The sequence below is a fragment of the Tasmannia lanceolata genome, unplaced genomic scaffold (genome assembly GCF_043159265.1).
Source record: "Tasmannia lanceolata isolate RefF3 unplaced genomic scaffold, GAP_Taslan_0.1 ptg000020l, whole genome shotgun sequence".
NCBI classification, from domain to species: domain Eukaryota; kingdom Viridiplantae; phylum Streptophyta; class Magnoliopsida; order Canellales; family Winteraceae; genus Tasmannia; species Tasmannia lanceolata.
The window spans coordinates 57,501-68,996 of NW_027518697.1; the positions used below are offsets into that span (position 1 = coordinate 57,501).

At 37.9% G+C, this 11,496-nt stretch overlaps 1 protein-coding gene across 2 annotated transcripts in view; it reads right to left on the reverse strand.

Moving 5' to 3' along the window:
- Positions 1–9,266, reverse strand: part of LOC143853687 (helicase-like transcription factor CHR28) — a 45,888-nt gene extending 36,622 nt beyond the window's left edge. The window contains exon 1 of one of the 2 annotated variants that reach the window (XM_077363406.1): positions 8,742–9,266. In XM_077363406.1, coding sequence (XP_077219521.1) covers positions 8,742–8,867 — 126 coding nt within the window. In that variant the 5' untranslated portion in view covers positions 8,868–9,266. The remainder of the gene's footprint in view (positions 1–8,741) is intronic. The other variant, XM_077363405.1, reaches the window with a different exon arrangement.
- Between the last annotated feature and the right edge of the window lie 2,230 nt (positions 9,267–11,496).

Consider the following 11,496-nt stretch of genomic DNA (forward strand, 5'->3'; position numbering starts at 1 on the left):
AAATTAATCAAATCATGATACGAATTTTCCATTAATCCTTTGAGATAAGTCAACAATAACCTTAAAATCCTACCCAATCATGCATTGAAATAGTAGATCACAACAATCAATAGCGAATATATAGTTGTGGCTGCAACAATATTGAGTTCAAATCACAATCTAAAAGGAAGAAAGAAATGGAAAATCTAGGGCCCAAACATCCACCAATCTAAAGTAAAAGTCTCAGAGGTAAATAGGTGCAAGGTGTAGATAATCAAACGGTGTCATTGAAATCAATATCAAGGGATGATATGGCTGAAAATAGCAAAGGTATGATCTCATCGGTAAGTAGGTGTGTCGTCCTTAAAGCTCGCATGAAAGGGCCCAAGAGAAGTGATGGAACAGTGGGGAAATCGATCGGACAAAGTAGATTGCAGCCATCATCAAATAGAAGAGCCAAGGAGGGGAACGTATAACGTAGAGATGATCGTGCACAATCCTAGATGGCAAAACAGTCCCCTAGAGTACTAGATGCTGCAAAGGAAATATGGAGAGCGAAAGGTGATTGGAAGGTTGTAAAGGAAGGATTATCAACTCAGGAAAGAAAGGAGAGGAACTATAGCAAAGGGGGACCGTTGGCTGTACCACAAGTACAAGGGGAGTGATCCAACAGACTCAAGTGAAGGAAGAGGGTGAAAGAAGAGCTGTAAGCCCAGTTCTCCAAAGGCAAATTCCTTCATGAAAGAAACCCCTTTTTCATTCTTCGCAGACCCTATTAGTATGGGGGACCACAAGTACAAGGGGAGTGATCCAACAAACTCAAGTGAAGGAAGAGGGTGAAAGAAGAAAGAAGAGAGGATGGAAGGGATCTCAGCAAAATCCAATAGCCTGCGGAACGGTCCAACAGTCATAGGACTAGAGAAAATCAGCAAGGGAAAGAAAAGGTTGTAGAGAAGGGAAAGATGAGTAGAGGAGGAAGGGATGAAGGAAAAGGGAGGGGGGACAATCCCTCGGTTTAGATTAGATGGGAAAACCATTGGTGGGTGGGGGAGAAAAAGAGAGAAAGAAAGGAAGAAAGAAAGAAAGAAGATGTGGGGAGAGGAGGAAGGAGAAGAAAAGAAAGAAGAATAGATAGGAAGTGAGGAAGAAGATGGGGGGAGATTACCCCATACGGCCAAGAAGGGAGAACTCCCTTTTGCGGCTAGGGTTTTTTACATGAGGGGAGGGGTCATTAACTAATGGCTTAAATGCCCTATTTAAAGGTCCAAGAAACAAAACCACTTAAAGGCCAGTTAAGCCATTAAGTAATAACCTAAATACTGTGCGGCTCAATCCATTTCAAAACAAAAAAAAAAAAACTAAATACCAATGTTCCATGGATACTTTGCCCCCTCTGCCGAATCCGTGTCGACACATCTCCGCATCCGAATCGGACATGGATTCACATGAGACACCCGGATTCTTGTCGTAGCCGTGTCCCGCACAAATCATGTTCTTTTCGAGCGAATCCGATTCATCGTTGTCACTTTTGAAATGCGAATCCTTTATATTTTCCCTTTAAACGTAATTTCTTATTAACTTTTTTTATATGAAAGCACAACCCGTAATCTTTTAATAAAAGCCCTAGCGCCTCGACCCTCGAACATCGACCCCCTTCCTCCTTAAACTCTCTTAATACAAAAACCCACCTCAACCCTCTACCCTCAAATTTTTCATGAATATATATATATATATATATATATATATATATATGTGTGTGTGTGTGTGTGTGTGTGTGTGTGTGTGTGTGTGGGCGCGCGCGCGCGCTCGCGCGAACACACACATAGTTAAATTTTATCTCAACTCAACTCAACAAAGCCTTTGTCCCAAACTAGTTGGGGTAGGCTAAATGAATCCTTTAGAAAAAAATACATGAAGAAGGAAAAAGGAATCTACCCAACTCTAATCCTAGTTCTAGTTGGGTTCTGTATTTAAATTTTAAATTTTAAATTTTAAAATTTTAAATTTTATTTTATTTAAAAATTACCGAATCTGAATCCTACTTTTGGGGGTTTGCCGAATCTGAGTCCTCGAATCCGTGTCAGATCCCGACACGCGAATTTGAATCCATGCAACACTGCTAAATACCCTTACTTAAAGGTCAATGAAACAAAACCACTCAAGGGTAATATATAGATGATGAGGTAGTGTAGACCGAGATTATCTCATGCGGCCAAGAAGGGAAAACTCTCTTTTGCAGCTAGGGTTTTTTTTTTTTTTTTTTTTTTTTTGGGGGGGGGGGGGGCATGATTTCTACAACTTAAGAATTTTCGCCCTCCTTGGCCTCCTTTTTACAACCCCTTTAGAGAGTTAGAGGTGGGCCACTTTATTACCCAATGACATTAATCCCCTTGAGTAATTAACTAATGACATAAATGCCTCTATTTAAAGGTCCAAGAAACAAAACCACTTAAGGCCACTTCAGTCATCAAGCAATAACCTAAACACCCTTACTTGAAGGTCAATGAAACAAAACCACTCAAGGGTAATATGGGATACACAGGTGATGAGGTAGTGTACGCCCTATATGATGTGGACAACTCCGGGTTGCATAGACTCAATCATCAAGTAGTCTACATTGCATAAACTTCAGTCCAACCCACCTCTGATTCCCCGGGTTGCACAACATAAGCTTAAGCATGGGGTCGTTCGCAATTGATTGATGTTTGGAATTTGAACGGCAGCATTGGGCAAAACTTGCTATAATAGCTTGTTAGGATTTGAATCAGTGGGTGATACATGAAGAATGAATTCGTTAAAGCGGGGGATACGTGAAGAATGAATTCGCTAAAGCTCTGATAGTTATGCTGGGAGATGAATGTCACAAATTTTATGTTGTGTGCGACACATAATTGTGAGATATGTATGGAATCTGTCGACTCTAAGCACAATATATTTGTCTTTTGAGAACTTTAAACTTGCTTTTAACATATCAATCAACCATAGTAGTAGTTATGGTGTACCCATTGTTGTTAAAATCATACGATTAACAATTTGAATCTTCAAATTGAGGGTTGAACTACTCAAATTGGAAGGAAGAATTGTTTTTTCGGGGAAAAAAACGTACGATTCAACTTTGAATCATGCAATTTTTACGATTCTTTTTTGTTCGCTTATTTTTTAAAGTGGGCCCTTTGCAATTAGAAATAAATCATATATAACCCCCCCAACAACAAAAAAAAACCTTAACCTATAAACAAGTACAGAAAACCCTAACTTTATTCTTCTCTGCCTTCCTTCTTTTTCTCTTCCTTCTTTATTCTCTTCTTTCTTTCTTCTCTTCCTCATCCATTCTACTTTTACCAATACCAGCCGCAAGTTTGGATTACTAATCATGGAATTTTATATTTAATTTAATAGTTTTGAATGAAAATAGATAATTACTTATTTTATTCTTATTTTTGACTTTTTTATATTTTTTAATATTTTTCCCATTTTTTTAATAGCAATATTTTTCTCATTTTTATTTATAAATCTGAAAAAAAAATTAAGATTTACGATTCGAAACCCTGTTACAATTTACGGTTCAATTCTGATTTTCAGAACCTTGGGTGTAGCGTTTATGCTTGTCGATCAGTGGTGAAGTTAAAAGCTACTCAACTCAACTCAATTCAACAAAGCCTTTGTCCCAAACTAGTTGGGATCGGCTAAATGAATCCTTTAGAAAAATTTCATGAAGAAGGTGAAAGGAATCTACCCGGTGAAGTTAAAAGCTTAAAAAAAAATCTAACCGTTCCAAAAAGAGAGATGATGTGGACAACCCCACATCTAGGCTCCCAAAATGGCAACAATAATAAAAATAGAAAGTATGCTCAGTAATGGAAACTATCCTAAGTGCCAGAAAATAGAAACTAGAAGAAAAAAAAAGTAAACTGAAGTCTCGTAAAATGGATGGTGATCAAGACTGGAACACATCAATTTCCGTCATGATCAAAACGCATGTCAAAACTAAAATGTAAAACCTTGCTATACATTACAACGATTAAGAAGAATGTGTGTTCCAACAAATTGTATTAGTTAGAACGGTTTAGGTCAATTACTCCATAAAAATCTAGTCGTGCTTTCCAATTTATTGCAAGGCAGAATCAAATCGTGGGTATTCTACAAATTGCAACAGCATTATTTAAAACTTAAAAGTGGAGTTGCATTGCACAACCTAAATCATATATATCACACTACACAAAGCTTGGGCATCAGTGCATCACACCTAAAGAAATAAATATTGTACTCCATAAAAAAAAGACTTCCTAAAACATCTTGCAAAAGAATTTCGAACTCCAAGCAACTTAAAAAAATTAGAAACCTCATTTAAGAATGCTCAGAAACAACTATGAGTAATATCAAGTAATATTATAAAGACCATACTCTTCGACCCACCCTATTTTAGTTGCACATGATGACAAGATGTGGGGATAATATCATTCAAAAAAAAAATCCAATTATAAATACTGGTGGGAAAAAACCGATGACACCCCCCCCCCCCCCCCCCCCAAAAAAAAAAAAAAAAAACATTGAGATCAAATTCTCTCCAATCATTTAGCCACACGTCCCACTTTAATCACTTAAAGAACTTAGTCTGAAATTGCTAAATTAACCCTCTAATAACAAAGGGGAAATACTAATTTTTCAGTTCATCTCTTCTCATCTATTTATTTCTAGCTTCTTTTTCAAACTTTGAAACATGCCCAACGATGAAAGGATGCTTGACAGTAAGACTCGAGGAGATGCACATGATGATCTGGATTGGGATTTCTTGGAGTGCTTCAATCAGGATGGTCCGGGGGAGAAGATGGAGGGTGACTACATACATTTTATCTGTCCATTTCTTCATTCTTGTCAATGGTACATCTTCTGGATTTTCAAGATCTTCAAAGGTCTAAGACTAGGCCTTTGGTCCACCCTTTTTCTGAGCACCACCTTTCCTTGGATTATAAACCAAAAAATTAAAAAAAAATGCAGCCAAAATAATTCAGTTCTAGGTTAATTACAATCGTAGATCAAATTCCATAGGAAATTTAGCTGAAATCTACTATTCAAAAAAAATGGCTGAAATCTGCAAGATAAAAAAAAAAAAAACTCTCGCAAATGGAATTCTTTCCCAGAAAAATCCCACGAATAGGTTCTTGACTTCTTGTAGAAATTCCATGACATAACTTGAAGATATTTCTCTCATAAACAAAACCCTAAACTTCTTGTTTATTCCAATCAAAAACTGCTCCAAAAATAACTGAAAATTCATTATAACCCTCCCTTCTTGTCCTAATAGGGCTCTACTAGATATAGAACTATTTATTAAAAAATAAAAAATAAATTAGGAATAGTGAGATAGAATTTAGAGATGATGTTTATCTTTATCCTTAGAGATAGAGATAGGGTTGAGTAGGATTCTTGTTTATTTTCTATAAATATTGGCTTTGTGTATGTAAAAAGGGATCTTTTCATGGAATAAACTTATTTCTATTGCTTCTTTCCTTGTGGATTCAAGGTTTTCCTCTTGTGGATTCAAGAGTTTTATAAAGAAGACGTTCTTCTTCTTTTATCAGGTTGAAGACGATGATCTTCGCCTCTCTTCACATGCTTCCGCCTACATTAGTTGGGTATCAAAGCGAGGTCTCTCCTCGGATCGAACCTTGTTGCGTCCACCATCAAACACCATCAATCAAGAGGCCCGGATTTATGATGCGGATTTCCCACACAAGCGGTCCATCTTTTATCTTTTAGGTTAGTTTTCTCTACCCTTTAAACTCAATCCCACCATCCATCTCCAACCAAGCCGGCCTTCACCCCGTCTAAGTTTGAACCTAGAACATCCATCTTCTCCCAAGTTTTACCCGGAAACCCTTAAAAAAAATCATTCTCAATCCTATCCAAATCCACCTTCTTAAACCATTAGCCCAACCAAGCATACCCAGTCCTATTATCCAGCCTTGAACCCTTCACAAACTCCACCACGTATCATCTGCTTACTGTAATCCGATTAACCACCCTTGTACCTAAAAGAGACCCACCTAGGATTTTTTCTTAAAACAACACCATCTACAACCCTTATTTTCAGCCCTTCCTGCAACGTAAATCCTTTGCTTAGAAACCCAACATCCAAAACAGATCCTAGCAGCCATATCCCTGTTTGCTTTCCCCCGTAAACAAACCCAGCCCTCAACCGAGATTGTAGTTTTCCAGTCCAAGCAGCCCCTTAAACCTAGTCCTACATACTAGCTGAACATTTCCTTCTTTTATCCATATTATTTGGTCATCTCCATCCTCCAGAACCTCCTAAATGTTAGCCTCATATCCTATTTTCTATCCACCTAAAACTACCTAAAGATTAGCCACCCATTCTTTCCTTAAGCAAACAGCCACCTCAAACCCTTATCACTTTAGAGACCAAATCCCCTAATACACCTTGTTCGGCCATTCAAAGTAGCCCATAGTTCCTACACAATAGCCCCAAAATCAGCACCTGCACGTTTGCTCTTATCCTCGGTGGAGCAGTCCATATTCCCATTAGTTCTAGGCCAAATCTCTGCCCAACCGCAGTCCTCCAAAATAGCCATAACCTTTTTTTTCCTAGGTCTCTTCCCAAAATCCTAGCCACCTGTTGCACTCTTATCCATCCTTTGTAGCCGTTCAAACTTTCCTATATTCATAACTTCCCTCTCAGTCCTAGAACCCAAATTTTACCCGAAACCCACCTTATGGGCAAACAAAATGTTTCAACCCCATACAACAATGCTCTTTCTTATTTAACTGATTACACCACCCACCTCTTTTCCAATTAGTTTAGTCCCCAAATCACTTAAATAATAATATCGCTCACATCCCTTTTTCTTCACATAAACCAGGAGAAATTAGTTTAGTCTTTCCTCACTTAATCTCTAATCCTCTAACCCTCTTGTCTCTACCCTCATCCAACTTCACCCTTAACCTCTCATGGCGCTACAATTTGTCCCACCTTTTTTCGGATATGGTAATTGCGAGTCCGATTGTTTGGAATGGATTGACGCAATTGAAGAGTGTCGAGAGAAATATAGCATGAGCAACAAAGAGACGATTAAGTGCGTCAGATCAACCGTAGCTCTTCACGCTAAATCCTTCTTAATAAAGATAGAGCGAGAGCGGTACAGATTGCAACAACCACCCTTCAGTTGTTGGTATGAAGTTCGTGATCTTTTGATCAAAGAATTTGCGCCGATTACATATCTAGACAGCTTAAGGATCCAAGCCAGACTCAGACAGGAGAAAGCTTGAAAGACCAAAGATCGTGCAAGGAGAAAAGCTGCGTGGCTTCTAATCCAAAAGACATGGCGCACGTACCGGGCCAGAAGTCAATATAAGAGATACATCAGTTCCATCATTCTTATTCAAAGTTTGTTTCGTCGGAAGATTGCCCGAGACAGTTACATACCCGTCAAGTATGCCACTAATGTCATCCAACACGCTTGGAGAGCTCGAAACATTCAGCATAGCTCCTGTACGCCTCCAGATTTGCCTAAAGAAGAATTTTCCCATGAAGAAAGTCGCGAGATGACATATGGCGATCATGAGCTAGATCTTCAGCGAGATGATCGAGATCTTATTGCTTTCTAGTTCTTATACATGCCGACACGAAAGGAAGATCCTCAACAACCATATGAAGCTTTCAAGTCCATGAACAATAAGAAGCATTCGCCATGACGCCGTATTACTTTTAAAAAATATTATCAAGACTAATGTTTATATGATGTTGTGGACATGGATATTGGTCATACATTGTGCACTAAGTTATTGATATACGACATCAACTTGCTTCAGGAAGGAGTAATCAGAGCTAAACTCGAGGACGAGTTTTCTTTAAGTGGGGAGGATCTGATGTAGGACGCTGATGTAGGACGTTCTCTCTCTTTAGTTAGTTTGGATAGGATTAGGAATAGTGAGATAGAATTTAGAGATGATGTTTATCTTTATCCTTAGAGATAGAGATAGGGTTGAGTAGGATTCTTGTTTATTTTCTATAAATATTGGCTTTGTGTATGTAAAATGGGATCTTTTCATGGAATAAACTTATTTCTATTGCTTCTTTCCTTGTGGATTCAAGGTTTTCCTCTTGTGGATTCAAGAGTTTTATAAAGAAGACGGTGTTCTTCTTTTATCAGGTTAAAGACAATGATCTTCGCCTCTCTTCACATGCTTCCGCCTACGTTATATTCTATATCATTGCCTCCACAAAATTTCTGGCCACGACACTATCAAAAGAAGCTATTGATGTTAGAGATGCTCATGCACTTCCATTCTAGAATAGCACTTTCTTCCTTTATAGATGACACCTATCTCATCTCACCGCCACTTTCTTTTCTCCTAACCAAAGAAAGGCTTGCTCTATCAATTACCTTTGTGTGGCTTTCAAATGAATGTGGTGTACCAATATCTGAGTACAACAATAACAAACAAATAATAATGATTCATAACCTCAATTTCAACCTAAATATTTCAAAAAAAATAGTCATATAAATAAATTACTTTGTAAAATTCTGTTCCTCTCGTCATTCAGTAGCATGAATGATAACATGAACCCCATTTGCAAATGAATCATGTGAGATGTAAAAGCAAGTATGAATCATTGCCCATATACCAGCAAGCATGAAGTTATCCAAATCTAGACAATTAAGGACACTTGATTCCTTAAAATTGAGGAAAAGAAGGAAGCCCTAATCGGAATCAGATAGGAGGAAGAAATAGAAATTTACCGGTGAAGGGGTATGGGGACCTTCGTTGAGGATCGCATAGAAGCTTTCAATGTCGATGGAGAGATCTTCAAACTCATCGAAAGGATCGCCCTCAAGAAGGGAACTCGAATTGTCAGCGCGCAACATGGGGAAACCCTAATCTCCTGCCCTAAAAAAACTACTCTAAATTCCCGATTCGCTCTAAGGCCTGCAACTGCGGCACCACAGATCACATGGTTGAAGGAACGAGAAAGATTCCATCAAAGCGAGGCGATTTTTCTTCGTTGAAAGGGATTTCCGGAACGTTCGCTGCGGTTACCGCACTGTATTATAATACCACGCGACTTTCCTTTTCTTCTTACAAAGTTTGTTTTGGGGGAGACCCCTACTCGATTTTGAATGAGAGAGAGAGAGGCGTCCTGTGTTTTTAAAAGTGAAGCGAGGGGAGGCGTAGGATAAGGTGAGAAAAGGGAAAGGAAGTCGCCTAACTATAGAACAATCCCGATCGAGTGCCTCCTCTTTCTTACGCGGAATAATTGGTGTTATCACTTATCAGTAGTGTGGATTGAAGGAAAGTGAGTCCGCCCCCGCCCCCGCCCCCGCCCCCTGCCTCACCACGCTTTTTCTTTCTTTCTGTCTATCTGCAGATGGGGTCCACACGACTGTTGTTTAAGGAATGTCTCAACCGGTACTCCTACTAATCTTGCCATATTCTATAAATGAGCCCTTTGTTTTAAATATGGCCACTCTTCATGTATAGAGGAAGAATTGTACCTGATAAGTATAAGTTCAAAGGAATTCGCTAGGAGCCATCACACAAATGCATTTTGCGGGCCACCTGTTGCTTGAAAGGGCAGCCACATAGGCTCACTTTTCAACAGATTTTGTCTTCATTCATGAGGCGGCTGCTCTCACATGCAACAGACCATCCACGAAATGCCTTCTGCAATGGATGCTAGTAAAACCCTAATCAAAATACCCTTAAAAAATCCTAAAACTTTATTCCCTTAAAACTTTTTTTTTACTTAAAAGTTAAAAAAACTTCAAGTATTTAAACAAGGAAATTTTATCAACACAACCATATTTTGATAGTTGCACAAACCCAGCTGTCTTTTCTTCTTTAATTGGCTGGTGAGAACATTTTCATAAGTGTAATAGCCTTTTGACAGCTCTTTAAATGCTTAAAGACAGTTGGGTCCGTGCGAATATCAAAATCTGGTTGCACTTAGGGCCCGATTGGATACCCCTTGGATTTGGATTTGGAGGTGAATTTGGATTTCCAAAATCCATAGATTTGAATCCATAGATTTGAAATCAAGAATTTTAAAATTCACAAATTTATAAATAACGTCGTTTGAATGACTACGTATAGATTTGGATTTCAAATCTAAATTAATTTTTTTGTTTGTTTGGATGCTCTTTGGATTTGAATTTGAAATATAACAAAACCAAAAAGCCCTCAAATACTTGATATAGGGTTTGATCCCCAAATCGAACCGAACCGAAATTTGAATCTGTTTAGTGTAACCAAACCGAAACCGAATTTTCGATTCGGCCAATTTTGCCACCCTAGGTATGGGAGTATTTCTAGTCATTTTACCTAATATGGCTTATTTTTATCATTTTTATCTCATGATGGTCTTTTTAGTCATTTTTATGAGGCACGGGTCATTTTTACTTGATCTAGGGGTATTCTAGTAATTTTTCATGATATTGGGGTATTCTAATCATTTCACCTTGTATGAGGTCATTTTGGTCATTTTATGTCATAAGGGTATTTTAGTCATTTTGCACGACTAGGGGTATTTTGTCATTTTTACATGGTATAGGGGTATTTCGGTCATTTTGCTTGACTCGGGGCTTTCTAGTCATTTTACCTAATATGATGTATTTTATCAGTTTTTAATGTCACGTGGGTACTTAGTCATTTAACACTTTTTTGGTATATTTTGGTCATTTTAACCCCTTGCGGGTCAGATTTAGATTTATAAATAACCTCTCGCAGAAAGGATTTATAAATCCAAAAAATTATACTAACATGAGGAATTTGTAAATCTTGTGGATTTCACTCAAATCCAAATCCAGATGTCATAAAGGCTTGCCAAACGCCAAATTTGGATTTAAAAATCCAAATTCACCTCCAAATCCAAATCCGAGGGGTATTAAAACGGGCCCTTATGTCATTTCCCTTAAAACAATCTCACTATTTCAATTTAATGTGCTTTTTTATTATTATTAAAGTCCAAAACACTCCATATCCAATAAAAATAAGACATATCACATATAGTTGTTAAGTTCTCATATTTTATCTGTTAATCTCATGAGAAATTCAACCTTTTATTTAGGATACTTATAATGGCACTACCATGCTTTGATGATTGCACCAAGCCACCCTGTCCTTTCTTCTTTTTTTCAGCTTTCAAAAGTTATAACAATTCCCAAAAAGCTCTCATTCAGCAATTAAATAAGAAAAGACAGGGTGAGTTTGAGCATTTATCAAAACATGGTAGCGCCAATATTGGTAGCCTTTATTTGCCAGGGCCACCCCCATAGTAATGGTCTCAAAGCTTATGGAAAGATGTCACAAAAACACTAGGGAAATGATCAGCACAACCATGTTTTAATAATTGCACTATCCCATCTTTTCTTTTATTGTTTAAAAAGCTGTCAAAGATTATTACACTTCCCGAAAAGCTCTCACAAGCCAATTGGAAAAGAAAAGACAACATGGTTAGTGCAATTATTAAAACATGGTTGTGCTGATTTCATTTACAAA